The sequence below is a fragment of the Poecilia formosa genome, unplaced genomic scaffold, assembly GCF_000485575.1.
Source record: "Poecilia formosa unplaced genomic scaffold, Poecilia_formosa-5.1.2 Scaffold34, whole genome shotgun sequence".
In the NCBI taxonomy this organism is placed as follows: domain Eukaryota; kingdom Metazoa; phylum Chordata; class Actinopteri; order Cyprinodontiformes; family Poeciliidae; genus Poecilia; species Poecilia formosa.
Genome location: NW_006799973.1, coordinates 2,025,615 through 2,047,923, shown reverse-complemented (window position 1 = coordinate 2,047,923; position 22,309 = coordinate 2,025,615). Strand labels below are relative to the sequence as shown.

The window sequence follows — 22,309 nt, the reverse complement described above, 5'->3', positions numbered from 1 at the left end:
TGATCTTTTAGTGTTAAACTTTTATTCTGTAGACAAAAAGATTTGACAAATTTAAATTACACAAATGCTTTAAAAAGGTCCAACAAAAGAGAACAAAATCTCATATAAGAGGACAAGAAAACGAAGGAAAAAAGACCAAGAAAAGTAGAAAACTGCAGCATGTCACAGACAATATTTACATACTTCAAATATAAGCTACCAGAAGACATACACATAAAAGCACATTTTAAAAAATTTTATAGAGGGACATATTCTGAGTATCTTCCTTCAGTGGTTCTCCTTGTCCAGAGACACTGCCAGCACCCTGCGGTCCATCTGTCCAAGTCTCTGCTTGGACTGATTGGACACCTTCAGCTTCGTCTGCACAGTGAAAACAGAGAAAGTCACTGCAATGATTCATTTTATTGAATTACACATAATCAGAAATCCTTCTGCAATAAGTCAACATGGGCTTAGAGGGCTCACATTAAACAAAATTCACATTTTTGTACTTCCATTTGGGTCTCCACTGCTTCTAAACAAATAAATTAAAATAAATAATAAAAAAAAAAGCCCAAGTGCTTCCAAACAAAATAAAAAACACCCAGACATTTTTTGTGTCAAGTTAATATTTTTTGGTGTTTAGGAAAAAGTCATTAAAAAAACCCTTCAAAATGTAACGTCACAAATCAGTAGGCACTGCCCCTCACCTAGCAACCCCCACTTGTTACCTAGCAACCCAAGCTGAGTTCCAGCACGTTTGGTCACCTGGTTTTACCGCTGTACAATGGCTGCTGGAAAAGACAAGTGTTTTGTTGTTGACTTACCATTCTGTTTGTATAATGTTAAAAAACAGCTCTATAATTGCACATTGCTTGCAGCCATTTTGACTTGCGCATGTAAATGTTGAGTTGGGGGGACGTGGCCAGCAGCAGCTCATTTGGATTTAAAGTGACAGGAGGCCATAAAAAGCCCGTTCTAAAAGGAGCTCAGAATAGGAAGAACTGACCAGACGGAAATATCATCCAAATATAATTTTGTGCAAAAAAAAAAAAAAAAAAAAAAAAAAAAAGTGAACATATATCTGTTCAAGGAAGCATAATAATGGATCCCCTTTAAGAGACAATAGCATTAGCGTAATAATTGCCTGTTTGTACCTGAGAACGTTGGTCTCGGGGAGAGTTGGTCTCCTTGAGGATCTGAAGGGGAGAGCGGCCCTCAGTACCTGGAGGAGAAATGCCCAAAAACTTACAAATCTATAAAAAGAGACTAAAGTCTTCACACCAATTCTTCCTCTTTACACACCTTTTTGCTTCAGTTTTCCAGACTGCCCCTTATTTTCGTTGCCGATGTTCTTTACTGCCACACGGACAGCAAGAGGAGAGGAGCTTCCTTTGTTCCCCTGAACTCCTCTGGATCTCAGCCCAGTGGCACCAAAACCTTTCCCCAACCACTGCGGCTTGAACTCCAGCTGACTGGGGCTCTTCATGTCAAAGGTGGGGCAGCGGATACCTGTGCACACAGGTACCTGCTCTGGACTGGGGGCTTCTGGTTGCTCTGAGGGAGGCAGAGGAGATTTGGTTTTCTCTGCTTGCTTTGGCTGGACTGTAACAGAGGAATGGGCGTACGCATGATCCACGCCATCTACAACTTGGTCCTTTTCTACATTAGGTTCTGAGAAAGCACGACTTTCATGGTGAATCTCAGCAAACACCTGAGAAGAAGTTGCCCCCTCATGGCATGTTATCAGGCTCATGCTCAGCCTCTTGTGCAACGGGGTCTCCCTTGCTTCTTCTGCCTCCTCTAGGCTAATATTCGCTTCCGTTTCGATCTCCATTGCCACCTGAGGATCCCAGAGAATCTCAAAGGGGCTCGAGTTGCCGACGAACACCTGAGAAGCTTGATCGGGAGCTGCCAAGAGGTTTGCATGTTCGACTACAGAGCCAAAGTCAGTTGCTCTGCGTGGACTGAGGAGAGGCTCTGTGGAGGCCAGCTCCTCGTCCTCATGGACCTCATCAACTGGATCACTGTGGCGTTTCTGAGGACCTTCAGGGACTTTGCCTTCAGCCTCGTTGTGGAAGAGCATGCCCAGGCGGCGGGTGAAGGATCCGACAGTCGCTGGGGGAAGAAAAAGCAGAAGTTCAAGTCAGACCGCTGAGGCCGAGTAAAACCCAACAGGAAGTTGCTTACAAAATATTTACCTCTCATGATTTCCCTCACAGGGGTGCGGGTGATACCAAAGGTAGGCGAGCGGGGATCGTTTACAGCCAAGGGACACTCACTTTTCACAGCTGCAGCAGAGGTCGACTCCTTTCCACAAACCTAAGAGGTGAAGTAAACTTAGCCAGCGCTTACCAGAAGTATTCATACCTCTTGACCTTGTCCACACTTAGTTACTTTACAACCAGAAGTTGTAATGTATATAAACTACAAGTGGAGGCATTCATTTTATCATTTATCATAAAAGTCTTAAGAACTTTGATTTGTTGTCACAATAAACTCCAGTTAATATAAAAAATATAAACTCAGAATTGATAATTTTACCACTTTGTCCACCGTTTGTTCAAAGAAATACAAAAATAAATTTGATACAGTTACTGTTTTAATGAAGCAATTACAAATGGGAATGTTTTCAAGAGTAGTATTTGTGTCTGTGGGGTTATAATTTCTGTTTCCTAAAAAAGTTACCAATAGTTCTCAACGTCACTTATTGTTATCACAATTGTACCACAAAATATCATGATAAAACTTTAAGTCCATATCACCCACCTCTAATATAAAAACCATTTCAGTCCTTTAAGATTCCTCCCTGGTAAGGCTCCGCAATATTATAATTGATCATAATTGCAACATCAGTGTGAGCAATATTCACATCACAAAGGACCGTTTGTAAAGCAGTTATTGTTGGCCAATCTATTCCAAGGGTTATGATCTCTCATTTTTTATGCTAATGTAATATTTAGGCAGGTGGACAGAGTCTCACAGCAGCAAATACCTAAAACGCTGAAGGTCACAGAGTGAGAACAAGAGATGAGAGGAAAGAGAAAAGAGGCAAATATTTCTAGCAATACATTTGTTGCAAAATGTTCTAATATCATGCAGCCACTTCACCTGAATCAGGTGACCAAATTACCTTTCACAGAGAAATGCTAATGAGCTAATTCAACTCAAGTGTGTTGGGGCACATGCACAACTACAGACTCCGGGGACTGGAGTGTTAGTGTGAGCTAAACCATTTCTTTGGTTTTGTCCTGTTGAAAGCCCCCAGTCTCAAGCATTTTGTTGTCTTTTAGCAAACATGACCTCTTATAGTTTTCTTTTTTCCACTCTTCTATAAAGGGCAGATTCATGGAGTGCACAACCAGAAGACATCACCGATTCTTGAACCTGAGCAATGGATCCTTGTAGCGTTACCATAGGACATTGGTTTGCTTCTCTGATTAAAAGTTCTGCATGCCCAGTTATTTAGCTTAGCCATGTCTTGGTAGGTTTGCAGATGTAACACATTATCTTCTCAGACTGAACAATGCTTTAAGGTTCCAATATTAAGATAGTTCACTAATCAACCTCAGAGGCCTTCAAAGAGAAGCTGTATTTAAACTGAAAAATGGATGTACTGCTTTGTGTTGGTCTGTCTCAATAGAATGTATTCAAGTGTGTATTTGAACCAACCTGAATGGGTGTTCGATCAATCCCAGCAGAGGGAGAGCGTGGATCTATCAGATGACTCACATGAGTCTTCTTGATGGCTGGTTGTGGTTTTGCATCTGCAGACGCAGCCATCTTGCTCTCACTTGTTCCCATAATGCCTATTAAAGGTTACCTGAATCACAGGTGGACAAAAAGCAAGCTTAATGTTAAAAAGAACACAAAAAATATGCGAATGATGAAGAAAGCACCAACATGAACCCTGCAAAGTGACCTTAAGTCAACACGTTTCTATCTAATATAACAATTAAAAAAAATTTTAAAGCTAATTTACTGTTGTTTCTTTTGTTTACAGGGGATTCTATACAGCCACTGTTCTAAAATTAACATTTCAGTGCAAATATCTGCAGCATACTTGCAATTATTGCTTGGGCAAAAGACAGCTGTGGTAAGGACTAATACAAGCAACAGCAAATCTGTAAAAAAACAAAACAGAATAATAAGTGAAATAATTATGTAGTATATTGACAGCGTTTATTTCCCAAAATACACAAAGAGAGAGATTACAAACTGTTCAAGCCTGCATAAAACCCGTATGCAATAGTAATAGATATTAAAAACACACAAAAAACGCTGATACATTTAAGCAATTAAATGTTAGATTAGAAAGTAAAGCAAAAACAATGCAGTTCAGTCAATGAAACGTCAATTTTCTAAAGAGTCATCAGTTTTAATAATAAAGCCAAGAAAAATGCGTAAAGTTTAAGTTCACAAAGTGTTTCTTTACCTTAGACGAGACAAAGCCAATCGCTCCGCCACACAACTTCAGATCCTTTCACTTCCAACTTCACCTTCCGACAGGCAGGAAAACACGAGTTTTTAAAAGATTTAAATGGCGGGGTTGCGTGCCTCGTTCTTTTAAACGAGCCAATAAGCGCACGCTTCCGCTTTGCCGCCTCAGATCCGATTGGCTTAAAGCAAGCCACGTTTGAAATGGGCGTGGTCTATGCGTAACGACGTTTTTGAACGTTAAGCTAAACAGCCTGAGCCAAAGATAAAATATTCGTTTGAAATCTTTGAGAAAAACACCCATTTGCATTATTTGAACTCATTTCGTTTTGGAAGAAAAGATATAGAAGAAAAACACGCGGTGTACTTTGCAAAACAGGTCAGTTAAAATAACTAAAAACGTAGTAATATTCAAGTTTAATTTAGAAAATTAAACATTTTATTGCTATACATTTAAAACATCTTTCTAAAAGATGAATTTCTATGTGAACATTAGTTATTCAAAAATATTTAACTTTAATGGATTATAAAAAGTGTAAGTAAATTTTAATCAAATTCAGAAAGAGATAAAAAAAAAATCTCTTTTTTCTCCTGTTTAACAGTGAGAGAAAATCAGCAGACAATTTCAACTCTAAAAGCTTCCTCTTGATACCTGTAGTGAAAGTTTTTGGCTAATTAAATATCCCGTAAATCTCCCAGTACATCCAAGCTGAACCATTCTTAACTTGGTGCATCATTTTCTGTCTGTAAGTATATTTACACAGCATGTTCTTGTCTATATTTACAAAAAAAGTACATTATGTATTGTGACTTCTTCCAGCATCTCTACAGTTACATAGTTGTTAAAATCCCCATCAGAAGAAAACCCTCTCGTGTTTGGAATCAAAGCTTTATTGCTGGATATTATATTAAAGATCGCAATCAGGCTTCAAGTAGCCTGAAAACAATCATAGTGCATCAATTATGTTACAATACACAGTATGGCATATGGGAGTATTTTACAATAAAGCAAAATTAGTTTAAGAGCATTACAAAAAAGAGCAAAACAGAGGGGAGCCATAACAATCATTCTCATGACGTGTTTTAAGTGTTACCCAGTTAATCACAATGAACAGACGCACACACATGATCATAGCAATAACAGTCCTGCTGGTTGCCAGTTCACTATCCTGGCAGATCAATGGTCACTAAGAACGTACATGATATAAAAACAAAGCTGCAGCACTTTTTGACTTGTGTTTCTTCTACTGAACTGCATCGACCTTCTGTCTTCAGAGCACTTCTGGGTGAAAAGCAGAACTTGTTGTATTATTACAGCAGCACTGTACCTTTAGTCACCTAAATCCTAAAAAGTACTTGTAGGTAATGAAGACTGGGGGAGTACTGAGTGTCATAACACAAACCAACCTAACTTTACTCGCTACAGAAGATACAAATCATCAACATGCTTGTTGTTTACTTTATTCATCAAAACTTCAAGTAAATAAAAAGGGAACCTTTTTAACTTATTTGCTAGAACAACAATGTGAGGACTAGCAAATTTCTGAAACCCTGCAGCAGCTTGACTGAACAACTGCTGGTTGCTTTTCTCCAGCTGGAGACTGATACTGCATTATGGTACTCGTTTAAAACACACATGAACATCTAGCATGTCCGATGTCACAGTGTCCGCGTCTGCCATTTATATCCGACTATTAACTGCTCTTATTTCCCCCAAACATCGACCTTCGTTCTGAGCACATTCACACTCGATGAACCCTCGCTTGGCTAGTCCTCATTCACTTCCACCCTCCACTTCTCTCTGGCTGAAATGAGCCAGCAACGTGTCCAAGTCTCTGCGGTCGGCCGCAGCGTACAAAGAGCTCTCTCCCATCATGCTGAGAGCCATCCGTAGCGTGGACCAGATGTTGTCGGACATCAACGTGGCTGCTGCGCCTCCGGGTCCCCTCGCAGCTCTCGCTCCGTCTCCTGCAGCCTGCCGCTGGAGAGACAGCGCTTCCAGGAAGTGCTCCACAGCCTCTCTGTGGGAAAATTATTTATACGCACATATAAGAAAAGTCTTTATAAGAATCTACACGAACCATAATTCTTGGATTTTGCATATTACTGTTTGGCTACAAATTGGTGCTGGACAATACGGCTGAAAAATGCATCACAATATAAGGGTTTCACATAAGTAAATATTGACAATTATTGATTTGTTTTTTTGTTTTAAATATGTGAAATCCTGCCAAAGTGGTGGAGTGACCCTTTCCTGTTTTATCCAGTTTTCACTCCACGTCGTTCAAGCAGTTAAGAGGCACGGTGACAAAACCTGAAACTGCTTCTGTGCCAGTTACTCAACAGGTTGTTGCTAGGTAACCACAGAGTGAGTGAGTTGCTAGGTAACCAAAGAGTGAGTGAGTTAGTTGATGCGCCGAAACTTTCTTGGCTAGCCTTCAGAGGTTGAGCGGCTAAAGCATTTCCTCTGCCTACATCTCCCAGAATGCTGTGCGGTTCTGGATCAGAGTTTGGTGAAATTACTGAATATTCGATACAGTGCGAAGTGAAAGTATCAAACATCCATTGTTCAAAGTTTCTGCATTTTTTATTATTTGAATTGATTTATTTATAGTTAAATAAGTAGGTATTTGTTTATTTTTCATTGTTATTTGACAAGATCAGTCTTCCATAAGAAACCTATTAAAATTAATAAAATTATTAGTCTTCAATTAGAAAAACTGTACAGTAATTATGTTTTAAATTCTACACAGAACCTGAATGAGTAGGGTAATAACTACAATTACTTACCATTTACTGTAATTATTTCACATCATATAAAGTCTATGTATTTATTTCTATAAACTAAAAATCAACTTTAGAGGGTTAAGTTGCAAAGACTACTGAAGACAGACAAGTTTTTTGTCTTAGAAACCAACTTCTTATCCACCAATTTAAAATGTTCAAAACATTAATGTGCCTTATAATATTGTTTTCTGATTAGACATTTCCTCACCTGTGTGCCCCTAAGTTAACGCAGCTGATTCCCAAGTTGTAGCGACTGCGGACAAAACCTGGCTGCAGTTCCAGAGCTCTCCTGTAGGCGGCCACTGCCTCTTCTGAGCGGCTCCCATTGGCCAGCGTGGCGCCCAGCTTGTTCCACAACAGATAATCCTGATTGTGCCACAAAATAAAAGGAAGTGATGAAGTTACGGCAAGCTCAGAAACAGACATACAGTGGCTAGGATCCCAGTGTTGACCTCTGACCTGTGGAGTAACGGAGAGGGCAGCACTGAAGCAGTCCACTGCCTTGTCGTACTCTCCGCTCAGGTTGAACAAAACTCCCAGACCGCACTGCAGCTGGGGGTCCACCTGGGAAGGGTCAGAGTTGGCTGCACGTAGGAACAGATTCTGGACATCGGTGAACAACGATCTGTGCAGGAAAACAAGAAGAAAAGAGAAGAAAACAGTCATGTTACAAAAGAGTCACTTCTGTAACATGAGTGCTGAACGTCTGCCGAGCTTCATTACTCACTCTGGCAGCAACGATCCGAACCGCTCCTTCTCCTTTTCCCTTTCCTGGCCGCCGTCTCTTTGACGGTCCCGCTCGTACTGCTCCCACACAGACTGGTATTTTGGATTGTGCTTCAGCCAGTCGCGCAACGTCTCACAGGCCTGCCTGTGCAGTGACTCGTTAGTGAAACTAACAGCCAGCGCCATCAGCGCAGTCAGGTTGTCCTTTTTCAGCTCTATACATCTGTTGGGGAAAAGCAGCAAAACAAAGGGAGGAAAGTTACATTAAAACTAACAGAAACTCTCACAGGTCATCAGTCAATCCCGTGCTACCGACTTGTTCATAAAGACCTCTCTCCACAAATGTGGATCAACATAAGACTGGCTTCAAGAAAAAGGTATCTTGAAGAAGGGGACCTTTTATGCAAATTTTACATTTTGTATATTTCTGTACTTCAATATGAGTCTCGCCTGCTTCTAAAAGCATCCCAACTGTTTAAAAAATACCCAGCTGTTTTCTTTTGGCAATAAGTTAATGTTTCAAATTTCAAATTAGCAGCCACAGCCCCTCACCTAGTAACCCCAACCAAGCCCAGCCCGTTACCTAGCAACCCCAGCACAGCTTTACCCATCACTTAGCAACCCAAGAAAAGTTCTAACACATTTGATCAGCTGGTTTTACTGCTGAAAAGTCTCTCCTGCTTTTCAACCATGTAGGGATGTATAATTGTGTATCTGTTTGCAGCCATTTGTAAACATTGAGTTGGGGGCATGGCCAGTTGCAGCTTAATTGGATTTAAAGTGACAAGACGCCCTAAAACAGGCAGAACTGAGCAGAGTGAAATCTCAGACAAAAGTTGTCTTTTAGGATCATTATTGCTCTTCCACATAACTTTTTTGCAACAACTTCTAAAACAATAATTTTTCATGTTCTTGAACCAACATGTCCATTTTAAGCATAATGTGATGCCAACACATCATCTGTATTATTTATTAAAAAAACATTCTTATGCTCTAAAATGTTCTTATATTTTAAATATAGAAACATTAATTCCCTATTACTTTTTATTTATAATTTTTACAAGTATATATTTTTTTCACCTAGCCTTAATATAAATTTAACAGTTTAGATTAAGGTTAAACAGCAAGAGACTACTTAAAAAAAAGAAAATACATGTTGCATGTATCTCAATGGACAACTGTATAGCAGACAAAAATGTCAACTTAAAAGAAAAAGCATAATTAAATACAGTCATCTTGGTCAATTTTGATCGTTTCCACTATGAATCATAATTTTGTAGTTAAGGTTAAATTTTAAAATTATGTTCTGCAATTTCCAGGTCTCACCTGCGGAGGGCGCTGATGGCAGCAAATTCCTGCTCGTTCTCTGCCTGGCAGGTTCCCAGATATTGCCAAGCCTGCAATAAAACGAATACATTTTTTTATTTATCCTCCTTTGCTTATACAGTGCTGCCGCAAATTTTCTAATGTAACATTTATTTATTTTTTTTTTCAGAAACAGATTTCAAAATATTTCTGAGAACATTTTTGAAAACATGGAAGTTGGTTTCAGATTTTGGGATATTTAGTTACTTTAAGTTTAACAACATTCAGAATGTTATTAAACTTTAAAATATTCAGGTTGGAATATTTTATAGAAATACAGATGATTTAAATTAAAGTTTGTTTTTCTGAAAATTCTTTTTACAAAAATCGTTCCTTCCTTTCACTTTAAGTTAAAAACCAAAAGTAGTGAAGTTTCCTTTTCATCCAAATTTAAACGAAAGCAAAGCAAACTCTTTTTCTAAATCAGAAAGATAAATTTATATTTTTTAGATCTTGGGACAAATACGTAACAAAACTGGAAAAATGATCAAATGAAATTGTACACTTTTCTTGGCACATAGATTCCTTTTTTTGTAAACTGAAAAAATATACAACCAAAAATATTGTGAGTGACTTTATCTGCGTTTGAGTAAAAATTAATTAAAAGATAAAAGCTGTGTTAGATATTTTAAATAATTTTCTTGTGGACTGAAGACTTTAAAATGGCCGCTGTTGCCGTCTCACCAGCTGGTTGTCTGGTTCCTTCTGGACGGCGCTTTCAAAGAAGCGCACAGCTCCCGGGATGTCGCCCGCCTCCATCCTCTTCAGTCCTTCTGAGAAAGGGTCTGGGTGGGACAAGCAGGGGTTGTCCTCCTCAAACTGATAGCCCTGTCAGAAACACAGCCAGGAAAAGTCAGAAATGGTCCAGGTACAGAAACGAAGGGGACTCACTGCAGCTTGGTTACCTTGTCGTAAGAGGAGCTGAGCAGCTGGTCGTAGTCGGACAACCAGGGATGGCTTTCTGCATCTCTCTTTGCCATCTCCTCCCACTCCTGCTGCAGCTTCTCCCAGAAATCAACGTCACTCTGGCAAAATCAGCAACACGCACAGTTACTGCCTGGTTAGTTCACATCAGACACGTTTGAGTTTTTACTTTTAAAGGAAAAAGATCAGCGCATTCAATGAGTTTTGAAACAAGTCAAAGATTTTAGAACCGTGCATCTGGAAGAGATGAACCAATATCAGCCCTGATTGGTGACTGCAGGGTCTGAAACTCAAAAGTCCAATCTTTTTCTAATCAGTGAACACACCATTTCTAAAGGCATCAGGTCACAAAGACTGTGGATCAGAATCTGTATTTCAATTACAAATGTGAGCAAAACTTTGTCAATATTATGCTAGCATCTAAAAAATACAATTTTGCAATTGTAGTGTTTCCCATTATCTAAGAAACAATTAAAATCATAAACTTATTTATACGACAGGTCATTAAAAAACACGCCGCGCCGTCAACCTCATCCACTTCCCGTCATCGTCTTCTTCATGGTTTGTGCCAGTAGTAACATCGGATTGTTGATTATGTGAAAAAAGTTTCCATTGTAGTTTTGTGAACTAAACCAATTTCAATTAAAAAAATAAAAACATTATCCAACGTCAAAACATTTTTTTTAATCAAAAACAAGTTGGTTTTTTTTGCTTAAATTGGCATGTTTCCATTAAGCTAATTTATTTTCAAAATTTCAAATTGTGCCATTATGTAGTCAAAGGAAACAGCTGCCGAGGCTAAACGAGAGAAACCAAGACTCCCAGGAGATAATAGGAAGTCTAGATGGAAACCACAGTTTCCACCCTCCTTTCTTTTGAAAATTTAAAATCCCTACATGTAAAATTTCTCAAAAACAGCTAGAATATTTTAAACATTTCAATATTTTAAATGAACTTTGCTCAAAATAATCATATTAAATATTTTACCCCTTTGAAAAATATTAATTTTAAATATAAATTTTATTTTTGCTAGTTTTAACCCGTTAGCAGGCATCATGTTAAAGGGGAAAAAAATAATTTCCATAAAATAAATTGATAAGATTTTTTTCTCTTTTTTTATTTTTTATTTTTAGGCTTTGAGATTCGTCACTGACAGCAACAATGACTTTGAAGCATCAGCACATTTTCTGCCTAAAATAAAACCTGAAGACCATTTTTAATCTTCTAAAACTAGTTTAGACTAAAATATTCAAACTAATAAGAAAATATGTTGGAGATTTTAACCCTTTAAAGGCCAGAATGTGGACGTAGCTTCATTGTTGATGGAAATGAAACCCCCAAACCAAATCCTAAATAATATCCTTTCAATAAATTTAAACGATTACTTGATCTTTATCATTATTATGTCCTGCGATATGGAAATGATGGTTTAAATGCATTTATTTTAATTGTCAGGTTAAAAAAGAAAAACAAAGATCATGAATCTTTGAGGAAGGTTTCCTCATCTTTTTCTTGGTTTAAATCCTCAACCTGTCAGAAGACGGTGTCTTCAGCAGCTTCCCTCCCAGTTAAACAACTGGATTTCCATCTGGATTTTCCCCTTCCACATTCTTCCCGTACCTCCACTGCAGCTTTGGCTTGTTGGAAATCCGGTCCCGACGTGGTGAACTCGTCCACCCAGGCTTCAGCCGACTCCTCCGACACCTGAACAGCAACGAAGAGCAACGACAATAGGTGGCACGAGTCTGCAGGTGCTGTGGCTAAGAAAACTGTTACAGGAACGAAGGATGGCGACATTTAAAAAAAATGGGACAGAAAAGAGCCGGGAGGTGAATGTAAAGGAAGCAAAGATGAAAGCAAAATGGACACACAAAAAAAAAAATCATTTCTAGTTGTTCTTTTGCGTCTTCCTAATAAACTAATATCTAACAGACATTTAACAGGAGGTTACTGAATGCTTAATGCATCCTTAAATTAAAAATAACCATTATTTTATAAAACCAGCCTTCTGCTGCCACGACCACAGAGGTCCTACCTGCCTGACGACTTTGGCCCACTGCTCTGCTTGTTTAGCTTTAACTGTGTCAATCCTTTGATTCGTCTCTGCAGGTTCCAGGGGAAGACTCCCTCCCCCCGTCTCCACCAGGAACTACGATAACGAGGGGAGGCAGGGGCAAACGGAGGCATGTTTCGAGGGGCAGGAAGCAGTTTGTGGGCAGTTTTTTATATTTTGGGGAGGAGGGGAGGGAGGAATAAGCATCAAGTTTGAGTAGTATAGGTAATTAATTAACAAGTGGTAGTTGTTAATTGAAGGAATGGCATGCCAGGATTTTAAGGGAAGGTTAAAGAAATGGGAAAAATGTATTTAAGTTACGTCATGGAAAACGGTACACAGTCAAAGCAAAAGCAGGACTGACATATAAACCATTATTTTGAAGTTCAGTATTAACGGAAAGTAGCTTTAACGTACAAATAATAAGAGAATAATGACTAATATGATCTGAGATGGTAAAAACAAAGATGATTTAAAGTTTGCACTGAGTTTGAGACGCACGTTCTTGTTGAGCCCAGTAAGAAATTAAAGACCAGTAAACTTAATTCTTCCTAAAGTTCTCTACTTTTGTCAACACATAATTGTCAAAGTTGGTTCATTAAGGGTTATAGGTTATTTTTTATGAGTTGAAATTGATGAGGCAGAAACATTTATAGTTTGAACTGCTAGAGGTCTTTCAGGGAATAAATTAATTAATTACAAGTTTTTTTAAAGCAGGATTATTCATGACTCATGCAGAGTTTTTCAAAAAATATGCTGATAAGCATAAAATAAAAACAAATTTATGCCTGGGTAATCATCTCTAAAAACCCCACCTTGCTTTACGTGGAGAAAATGTGATTCTAAAATTCAAATTTATGTAGATGATCTGTAAATATGTTTGCTGGTAGAAAGATAAATCAAAACTTTTTTAAAACTAAATATCAGATTCCAAGTAGGATTTCTAAAATGGTCTATTTTATATGAAGTATCACTACATAACACAGCCCATGCTTTACATGTTATCTAAATTATCTTGAATTCTCTGGTAATCAGTGAAAAGTAAGTCAGATTCCAGGAAAATAAAAATAAATATATTTGTAACTTCTAGGTAGGTTTTGGAAAGTAACCTCTAAAATTCTGGAAAACAATCTGTAAATTTGGAGAAAGCGCCAGAAAGCAACCTGGAAGTAAGAAAAAAAAAAGAGTAAATTCAGTTAAAGTTTTTAAACTTTGTGTTTTGGAAGTAACAGCAAGAGGTTTCTGGACGACAAAACACTCATCTTTTCCAGCAGCCATTGGACTAAAGCAGTAAAACCAGTTGATCCAATCTGCTGGGACTTGGGTTGCTAAGTAACGGGCTGGCTCGGCTGTGGTTGCTAGGTAAAGGCACAGTGCCCGCTGAATGCGACTCAAGAATGGAGAGGTTTTTGAAATCCGCTCATTTCCAAATGTGAATTTTTTTTGTATTGGGTCCCATTTAAAGTTCCCTAACGAAACCTGAAAGTTATGGGAACGCAAGCATTAAGTTTCAGAAAGTAACTAGGACATCCTACAAATTATGGGCTGTGCTACAGAAAACTAAAATGTTGGACTGTGTATTTATTTTCCCCCTTTCTGGTTTGCTAATAATTTTGTTTTCTTGGCATGAGTGGTATTCCACACTATCGTGATATTTAGCAGAAACCCAGAACCAACGTCTCCTTTTTAAGCCTCTGAGACGAAGCAACAAATGCAGTGAAATCAAGGACAGAGGAAATATTGAGTCAACTGGGAAACAAACTGAGGTTTGCTGCACACATACAGAAAACAAAGATATGAAGCATAGAGCTCCTCTATCTACAAAACAAATTTAATCTCCAAAGCTGTGCAGCCTTGAGATTCTTGTTACAGGGAGACTTGTGGCTTTATTTGGTTAGATTTGTGGAAAATATTACACCGATGAGTCACAAGACCCAAACCTACGCTGTGCAAAAATGAAACAATTTGCTCCCCTGATATGCTCCCAGTTTAAAACCATTCCCTCCTCAGTGGGAAGTGACTCATACCTGGTTGAGGTTGGAGGCCCAGTTCTGAGCCTCCTCGGCCTGAACTTTATCTGTGAGCTGTTTGTCTGTTCTGCTCTCCACTGTCACACTTCCCTCGCCAATCTGCCTAATGAATCGCAGGAACTACACAACAACAAAACAAAATAAATAAAACAAAAGATGCGTTTACCATTTCTGACGAGTCAGGTTTTTGCCAATACAGTGACTTGAACAAAGCAAAGTAAAACTTGATTATGCTTATGACACAGTTACAAAGATCGGTACAACGAAATGCAAACGAAACAGAGAAAGAGTACGTCGACGGATGTTGGAGAAAGAATGATAATTTAAAAGATTGAGCGCAGAGACAAGCGGCCCACCTCTGTATTTTGCAACTTTGGGTCATCGACCTTAGAAACAAGCTCATTGGCTGTCTGCCTCAGCTCGTCTCCAGCTTGATACTCCTTCGTCCTGTCAGATAAAAAAGAAAATATGTATGTAAAGACACCAACATAACTTGGGCTGAGGTTCAGTGAGAAGCAAGAGTTTAATTTTCTTGCGGTTATGAAAGCTGGTCGAATTGAACCCAGGCTGAAGACAAAGAACTGCATTGTTGCTTGATAAATGAGGCCAACGAAGGCCAAGGCTCACATCCTCCACTGCAGCTTTTATTCGTGTTTAATTGCCTTTTGCAAGATGTTTGTCAAACGGGAACATATTTAGGAAAAAAACAGTAGGCTAAAAGTGAGAGGAATGAAATTTCAATTGATACATTCACCTGACAACACGTCAATGTTTCAAGGTTTAGCTCTGAATGTGTTTCTGTGCTCCTCTTCTCTGGTTTATCACAGCTTTTCATTTAGAAAAACCATTTATTGTCTGAATAGACTTAAAGCAGAGCCTGCTCTCACCATTCAGTCTCCTTGTCCCCAAGGTCTCCGAGCCACAGCTTCTCCTCAGACTGCTCCAGATACTCCTCCGCCCAGCGCCCGGGATCTGCAGCAGAAACAGGAAAACATGCCGTTAATACACACCATCAAGTCTGAACCACATATACATCACGTAGGTGGTATAAAAGCATTTATAAATACCCCCAAATTAAGTTCCTTATTTGTCTTTAACAGCCTTTTGTTTTTTTGTTTTAGAGCTCATCAAGTTTACTTTGTTTTATTTGTATAACCTATGATTAAATTCTGGTTTGAGGTTTGATGCTTTTATTTTGAAAGCACAATTTAATTAGTATGTTACCATATTTTTATGTATTTATTTTACATCTGGTTACATTTCAATTGTAAGCAACAGGGTTTAATTTTGACAGTATTAGAGTTTGTCGAAATTGGTTAAATTTTTTCCCCTCATTCATTCTGTTGAGTCAAAACGTTATTTTCTCCTGACATTTTGTTGCCATAAGCTCTGTTAAGCTGCTCTCTTGACAGTTGGTGGTTACCGTAGCAACCAGTAACTGACAGCTGTCGGATCAGCTCTGTGTTTTAACACATATTTTAGACTAGTTTAATTTTGTTTAAGCCCAGGGTTCCATGTATAATTTTATCATGTTTTGCATTTGTGTTTAACTGTTATACATCTGTGCTTTTTAGCTGTTTACAACTGTTAACTGTTCTTTGGGAGCCATTGCTGGTTAGTGTAAGGTTATTTATTGTATTTTATTTAATGTAAAGGGGCAAAAGTTGCTGGACTGATGTTAACCACCAACTTCATTTTCTCCCTTACTATTGAACTTCCCTTTGGGATTAATAAACTAGTTTTGAATTGGAATTTGTTAGGTATGTCTTAATGTGTGATTTTATTTTCTGTACTAAAATATATATTAGTTATTTCTGTTAAAGATGTGGATTAATTATGTAAATTTACGTTAAAAACCACGATGCGATCACTGACAACTCGCCCCGTTTTCTGCAGAAACTGTTGGGCTGATGTTAATCACCAACTTGATTTATTTCTCTTGACAGAATAACAATCCCTTAAACTTCTCCACAACTTTCTCCCAGTCCTGTCTGATGTGTTCCTTGGTCTTTATGATGTTGTTCATTCAGGTTAAATTACACACAGATGGGCTCCATAAACTAACTGTGTCACATATGAAGGTAATTATTTAGTTTAATAAGTTACATAACTTAATGAAGGAGTGTAATATACAAGCACTTGCTTGTTTTCTGATTTTTATTTGTAAAGAAACATGAATCAGTTTCCTTTCACTTTATTATTATTCTCCACTTTCTACCAATGCCATAAAACCCAATAAAAGTTTGTGGTTTCAATTTGGATGAACGTGAAAACCTTCCAAGTTTTGAAAGTCAATGTTTGCCTGATTTGATTACTGCGCTCCAATTAAAAACAGAAGACATATGGCAAACCGAAGACAACACTGAAAGCTGAATCGCACATCCAGCGTTGCTTGAGAACCCAGAGTGAGACAAACTCGGATTACCTGCAGCCTCAGCGATAAATTCTCTCGTCCAATCAGCATCTGCTGCTTCACCAAGAGCATTTGTGGCAGCAGAGTCCGAGCCGGAGACGAACTCTGCTGCCCAGTCGCCTGAGAGGGCCAACGCTGCCACATCTGGTGCTGTGAGGGAGAAAAAACCACCACTTATACTTCTCAAAGAGGTTTGAACTAACTTCACACCACACCTATAGAAATAACCAGGGTTAGACAATATGGCTGAAAAATAATCACAATATAAATGTTTAATATTAGTCAATATTGATAATTATTGATTAGGTTTTTTGTTTTGAATATATGAAGTATTGCCAAACTGGAGGCATAACCTCCTGTTCTATCCAGAGTTTTCACTTACCACCATTGTTTTTTTATTTTTAAGCTGTTATGAGGCACGATAGCAAAACTTTAAACTGCTGCTGCGCAAGTTACCCAGACGGTTGTTGCAAGGTAACCAAAGAAGTTGCTAAAGCAGTTCCTCCGCCTCCAGAATGCTGTGTGTTTCTGGATCAGAGTTCAGTGAAATTACTAAATTTTCTATCAGATATATTATCTACTGATATTGATCACATCTCTGTCGCGATATATATTGCTATACAAAGTTCCCTCAAGTTTGAACTGGGGGTGATCCACACCATCTTAGTAGACAAATGCAGCTCAATGCATAGCGGACCCATGGCTTAGAGACCAACAAAAAGAAAATATATGGACACACTTGATCAATGTGCGAGAGAAAGATACATGAACAATGTCGCCGTTTTCGGGATCGACCTGAACAAGACGAAAATTTAGAGAAGAAAAATATGGAAGATGATGTCAACAAGCTGCTAGTGAAACCATGAAGGGGCTTTAAATCTATGACCGAATACAATCAGTGTTTAAGCAGATTCATAAATGACGTACTAACACTTAGAGCGAATAACAAGGTTCTGGTGACTGGCAGAGTAAGTACATATAGCAACATGTAGTAATGTGTAAGCTAAATGTCCGTCTTAGCTTGCAGATAAAAGCTACATTAGCTAAGCTAATTTTGCTAGTTCGGCACTGATATTTATCTTGGTATTACATAGAGGTGGGGAGAGTATTCAAGTAATTATAATGTACTTATATTGTTTACAAGTTAGATAGGAACGAGGCGAAAGCTTGTTCTAAGCTGTTGTCATAGCAACTCCATAGCAACCGCCTGCCAAGATGTCCGTCAGTTACAAAGTTCATGGAAATGTGACATCACTTTGAATTGATTTATTGTCCAGCCTGAGGAATAACCTGAAGTGATTTAGCACCTCTCTGAGGAGCTTGTCTGTAGCTCTGCTGGTCAATCTGCTGCATTTCCTCCAAGAGCTGACCCATGTCAAATGTGTGTGGGGGTCGAGGGGGAGCCTGCAGGAACTCATTCACAAGCTGAAGGACAAAGCAGGCAAGAAGTCAAGAATGTATAAACAGAAAAATGTGGAATTAATTGTCCATTGGGGGGGAAAAAAAAAAGAAATCAACACTGACCTCTTCCTCTGTTGCAATCTCAATAGGAGTGGGGGCAATCTGAGAGAACAGAAAATGTGTTTCACAGTAAAAACCAAATGTGGTGGATTTACATTAAGCTGTGATCAAATGACAAAACCATAGAAAACTCACTGTGGGTGTCGAGCGGTGCCGCCATGCCCCTTCTTCCTTGGTCATGTGACCGGTCAACTTCATGAGGGGATTGGCTCCCCCGCATTCTGCCTCCACCAGCTCCCGCATCGCCATGGCAACACAAGGATGAGGCAACGCTAGCCGGATCCCCTAAAAGCTAGGGAGAGAATTTGGATAATTTGACCTGGACCACATAAGAGGTAAAATATCAATGTTTTTACTGCTGATAAAGTTTAATTTACAGACACATGTTTGATGTTTGCCCCAACAGATTTAATCTGCAGCATTTTCCCAAAACTATTCAAACCCCAGGCAGGTTTAGATTTAAATACATTATCAATCAACCAATTGATTTTAATAAGAAATTAGATAGAAATCTCTCAATAGAAAAAAATATAACAGGAGAATCAAATATAAAACAACAAAAAAAACAAACACCAGCTGTTTCTATTTACATTTTATTAAAGGAATGTCATGTAGGAAAGTATTCATACCCTACAGAATGCAGGATTTCCTTCAGTGTATTATAAGCCTGGCGGGCCACCAGGCTTTACTTGTGCCCCCACCAGGTTTAGCAATGTTATTTTATCTTTTTTTATTATTATTGCCTTTTACAATAATTTATAGTTGGTGTTTAGATATTAATCTACTCTTCCAAAAATGCATAACTATCAAGTAATATTTTTAAATTTCCTGTCAACTTTAAACATTTTTTAACTCAAAAACATGGCGGCCGGCTGGATGACTGCCGTAGCGCCCCAAGCACCGGGCTTAGCAAGTTTTCTGGGGGAAACCCTGCAATAATAAATGGAAAAACATTTGCATTATAGCAATTAGGCTCTTGTTTTTTATGTTGCATTAGAGTCAAACTCAAGGTAGATGCTGTTGGTTATGTTTAAAAAAATGTGCTTTCTTGCATGTTACTTAATATAACTAATTTTGATCTACGTCTCGCTGAATGAAGCATCTCTAAAGACAGGTTGCACTGCCACCATTAAAAAGCAGCGTTGAGAAATGCAGCTTGTTGAGGGAGGGATGAGCTATCCTTTTTGCACTTTTTCATCATTAATGTTTCTCAGGAAGAAGTTAAGTAAAGTAATGTTTTTCACAGCGGACAGAGCAGGCGAAGCCAAATCTGGAGGCTCTTGTCACATCAACTAATTCAAAGCCCATCTGCTGTTTTACACGACATTCTCTGGCCTTCTGTGAGCCATTAATAATGAGGACACCGAGGCCCGGCAGGCACTGGGACTGGCTGCATACTTCAGCTACTGTCACATCATTTTGAGCTTTTAATGCCACTGTAATCTTTCCTGATGTCCTTTTGTAACGTTTGCAAAATGTTAAAATTGTTGAGTTGGTTGACTTGACTGTTGTGCTTTGGTTTTGTTTGCGTCTTAATGTATTTTATTATCTCTTTTGTAAAAGTATGACTCTAGTTTGTGGTGTGGACCCTGGGAGGAATCGTCTCTGCCATGATAGAAACTAAATGGGATTCTTAAATAAACAAATAACCAAACCACTCTGTGCTGTTACCGAGTGAATGTCAGCGAGCTGTTATAAAATAAAACTAAACTAAGCAAAAGAGGTTAAAGACGACATTTAAAAGCAACATGTACTTTCTGTTACCATGGAAACAGTTCATTTGGGTTACAAGACAGAAAAACAAGAAGGTCACACAAAGCACAGCGAACTGCTGCTGTTTGAAGGCATTACAATAAATGATAGTGTTGTTTTGAGACAATTTTCAAGTAATGGCATAATAATGCAAGGACACATTCTCATTTAAATTCTAATGAACATTTAACGCAGGACGATATTTTAAATATCCAGAATAAATAAACAACAGAAATAACTAATTATGAATTATTACGTTTCTGTTATCAAAATTGTCCTTCAAAATAAAACAGGTTGAAACCAGACTGACTTTTGTCATCCAGTTTTTGACAGAAAGAGAAAAATTACAAATTATGCAAATTGAAATTATTGACATTTTATTTCCAATTTATTATGCGATTAATTTACCTGTTGCTACATTTTTACTGACAGAGCTAAGAGCTAATATAAGATGCTAAATTATGTAATCATCTCGTCTTAAATAGGAACTGGTCTCTCATATATGGTGTGATTTCACATCTCCCTGGTAAAATAAGTAATCAGTGATCATTCATAGCAAGAATAATTTATTTATTTTTTTCTTAGTATTTCTATGATATTACAGTTCTTAGAGAAATTAGAAATCAGCAGTGAGATTCTGATCAGTTCGTTTCTAGTTTTATAACTCAAACAGTTAATGTAACCTTTTGTCATATGGGCCAAAATCGTAGCGTCAAAACTTCGTACAGGCCGAAACGTAAACAGGATTTTGCATGTTTGCTGTATTAAACCAAATGCATCTAGTTTTCCACAAAAAAAAAAAAGAAAAAAAGAAAATTGGCTCGAAAAAATGTATAAGGGATTTGGGTCACTTTGTCAAAATGCTTATTTATTTAACCAAGTTTGATAAATTAGATTAAACCTGAGTTAGATGCAGTAAAGTCGCTTTTTCAGTAAAAGTGTGAGCACAGACATGGTTCTATTTATTATAAAATGAAAAATATTTTGTGTTGTAAGAAAATTATGTTGGTTGTAATTTTACCCTTATTACAAATAAAAGGTCAAAACCCTCTGATGGATGTGTCAGATATGTATCATTGTTGAATTGCAGTCCAAGGGCCACTTGGACTGCAATTCAACAATTGCAGTCCAAGTGGGTAGTGCTACCCACTTTGTAGAGGGTAGCACTTTGTAGGAAATGAATTTGTATATAAAGAAATGAATTTGTATATAAAGCATGTTGCAGTTTAGATAAGTTTATGGCTGAACAGATGACAGAAATGTGTCACATCCTGACCTACTCCAAATCCCCAACCTTTCTAGGGACACAACTCAGCTACAATTTCCATAATGAAATGTGTGGAAGTGTAATTTAATTCCCTGTCTATTCCATAAAAGTGAAGCATTTTTTTTCTCTCAACTAAAACCACCACAGGGCATTGCTCAGTAGGTAGAAAATTCATTGTAGAATGCAGTTTTCCAACTGATTCACACAGCTGCTGCATTATGATTAGGGTCAAAGTAAGAGGATTAGACAAAGATATTAATGCTCACATTATCACAGATAAGCCACTGTGACACCTGTTTACACACAGCACTCAGTTTTTGTTATACACAGCCTACTTTTACATGCAATCTACGTAAAAGACCCAGAAAATGTTGAACTGTGCACACCTGGCAGCTTTCAGGAACGTTAAAGTGTTGCTACCTGAAGCTAACTGCAGCTACATTAGATTTCATACTCATTTTTATCCCATTATTTACCTAACATTCAGCTAATAACACAACAGTAAAACAACAAAAGATCTGAACTATTACAGGCCGCTTGCTTTTTGCTAACAAGCTAGCTACAGAGGGCCAAGAGAATCGATCATTCCTGAGGTGTTCACCCCGAGGAGGAGTGCGAGCAGACGGGTAGCGTGTTGTTCATCTCACCGCCGACAGCTCCGGATGAAGCCCAACGAGAGTAGCTCCGCTCCGGGATATCTCTCCACGTCCTGTCAGTCTCTTGCTTACACGCCGATAAAAGAGGAAAATCCTCCAGCAACCGTCAGGCAACGACTGCTGCTGCGTGTTCTCGGCGCCCCTTCTTTATTTACCTTCCTCCTCCATGACCCGCAAAGCCATTGACCGAGCGCCTGGAGAGAGACTAGCGACGTAGCGTAGAAGCGTATTCTTCAAACGGTTTGCGCAGAATGGTGTCAGACAGTAAAAAGAACGTAAGTTTACGTAAAATATGCGGTGAACGGAACAAAGTCCTGAAACGAGCATGATACAAAAACACATGTGGTGTCACTGGATAGCATGAAACTCACAAACAAAGAAAACGTTTTAGATAGATAG

At 38.3% G+C, this 22,309-nt stretch overlaps 2 protein-coding genes across 9 annotated transcripts; both read right to left on the bottom strand.

The window, feature by feature from the left end:
- Positions 1 to 4,529, bottom strand: cdca3 (cell division cycle associated 3). 6 transcript variants are annotated; one of them, XM_016670427.1, is made up of 7 exons: positions 4,415 to 4,529; positions 4,043 to 4,103; positions 3,712 to 3,802; positions 2,181 to 2,301; positions 1,285 to 2,097; positions 1,137 to 1,204; positions 1 to 360 (listed from the first exon to the last, which is right to left on the bottom strand). In XM_016670427.1, exons 3-7 carry the CDS (start codon positions 3,781 to 3,783, stop codon positions 268 to 270), a joined length of 1,167 nt encoding a protein of 388 aa, XP_016525913.1. In that variant the 5' UTR covers positions 3,784 to 3,802; positions 4,043 to 4,103; positions 4,415 to 4,529; the 3' UTR covers positions 1 to 267. The 6 variants fall into 6 exon arrangements, with proteins under 6 accessions (XP_016525913.1, XP_007550229.1, XP_007550230.1 ...); XM_007550167.2 differs by having other exon boundaries at positions 3,652 to 3,802; positions 4,415 to 4,528; XM_007550168.2 differs by having other exon boundaries at positions 3,652 to 3,802; positions 4,047 to 4,103; positions 4,415 to 4,528.
- Positions 4,530 to 5,287: 758 nt separating this feature from the next.
- On the bottom strand, positions 5,288 to 22,141 carry pex5 (peroxisomal biogenesis factor 5). Of its 3 annotated transcripts, XM_016670535.1 has the most exons (17): positions 21,902 to 22,141; positions 18,371 to 18,527; positions 18,239 to 18,277; positions 18,022 to 18,139; positions 16,727 to 16,864; positions 15,189 to 15,273; positions 14,658 to 14,748; positions 14,299 to 14,421; positions 12,254 to 12,367; positions 11,839 to 11,922; positions 10,200 to 10,319; positions 9,979 to 10,122; positions 9,256 to 9,326; positions 7,931 to 8,152; positions 7,663 to 7,828; positions 7,412 to 7,569; positions 5,288 to 6,437 (listed from the first exon to the last, which is right to left on the bottom strand). In XM_016670535.1, the coding sequence occupies exons 2-17, from the start codon at positions 18,482 to 18,484 to the stop codon at positions 6,191 to 6,193; spliced, it is 2,034 nt and encodes a 677-aa protein (XP_016526021.1). In that variant the 5' UTR covers positions 18,485 to 18,527; positions 21,902 to 22,141; the 3' UTR covers positions 5,288 to 6,190. The 3 variants fall into 3 exon arrangements, with proteins under 3 accessions (XP_016526021.1, XP_007550227.1, XP_007550228.1); XM_007550165.2 differs by lacking the exon at positions 12,254 to 12,367 and having other exon boundaries at positions 21,902 to 22,139; XM_007550166.2 differs by lacking the exons at positions 12,254 to 12,367; positions 14,299 to 14,421 and having other exon boundaries at positions 21,902 to 22,139.
- Between the last annotated feature and the right edge of the window lie 168 nt (positions 22,142 to 22,309).

Coding starts and splice junctions, on each gene's coding strand:
- cdca3 (XM_007550167.2), bottom strand. CDS start 3,783: ATGGGAACAAGTGAGAGCAAGATGGCTGCGTCTGCAGATGCAAAACCA. Junction 2,302..3,651: donor TTGATCGAACACCCATTCAG/GTTGGTTCAAAT, acceptor TTCACCTCTTAG/GTTTGTGGAAAGGAGTCGAC. Junction 1,205..1,284: donor TGGAAAACTGAAGCAAAAAG/GTGTGTAAAGAG, acceptor TTTCTCCTCCAG/GTACTGAGGGCCGCTCTCCC.
- pex5 (XM_016670535.1), bottom strand. CDS start 18,484: ATGGCGATGCGGGAGCTGGTGGAGGCAGAATGCGGGGGAGCCAATCCC. Junction 18,140..18,238: donor AGATTGCAACAGAGGAAGAG/GTCAGTGTTGAT, acceptor TTTGTCCTTCAG/CTTGTGAATGAGTTCCTGCA. Junction 10,320..11,838: donor AAGCCAAAGCTGCAGTGGAG/GTACGGGAAGAA, acceptor TGATTTTGCCAG/AGTGACGTTGATTTCTGGGA.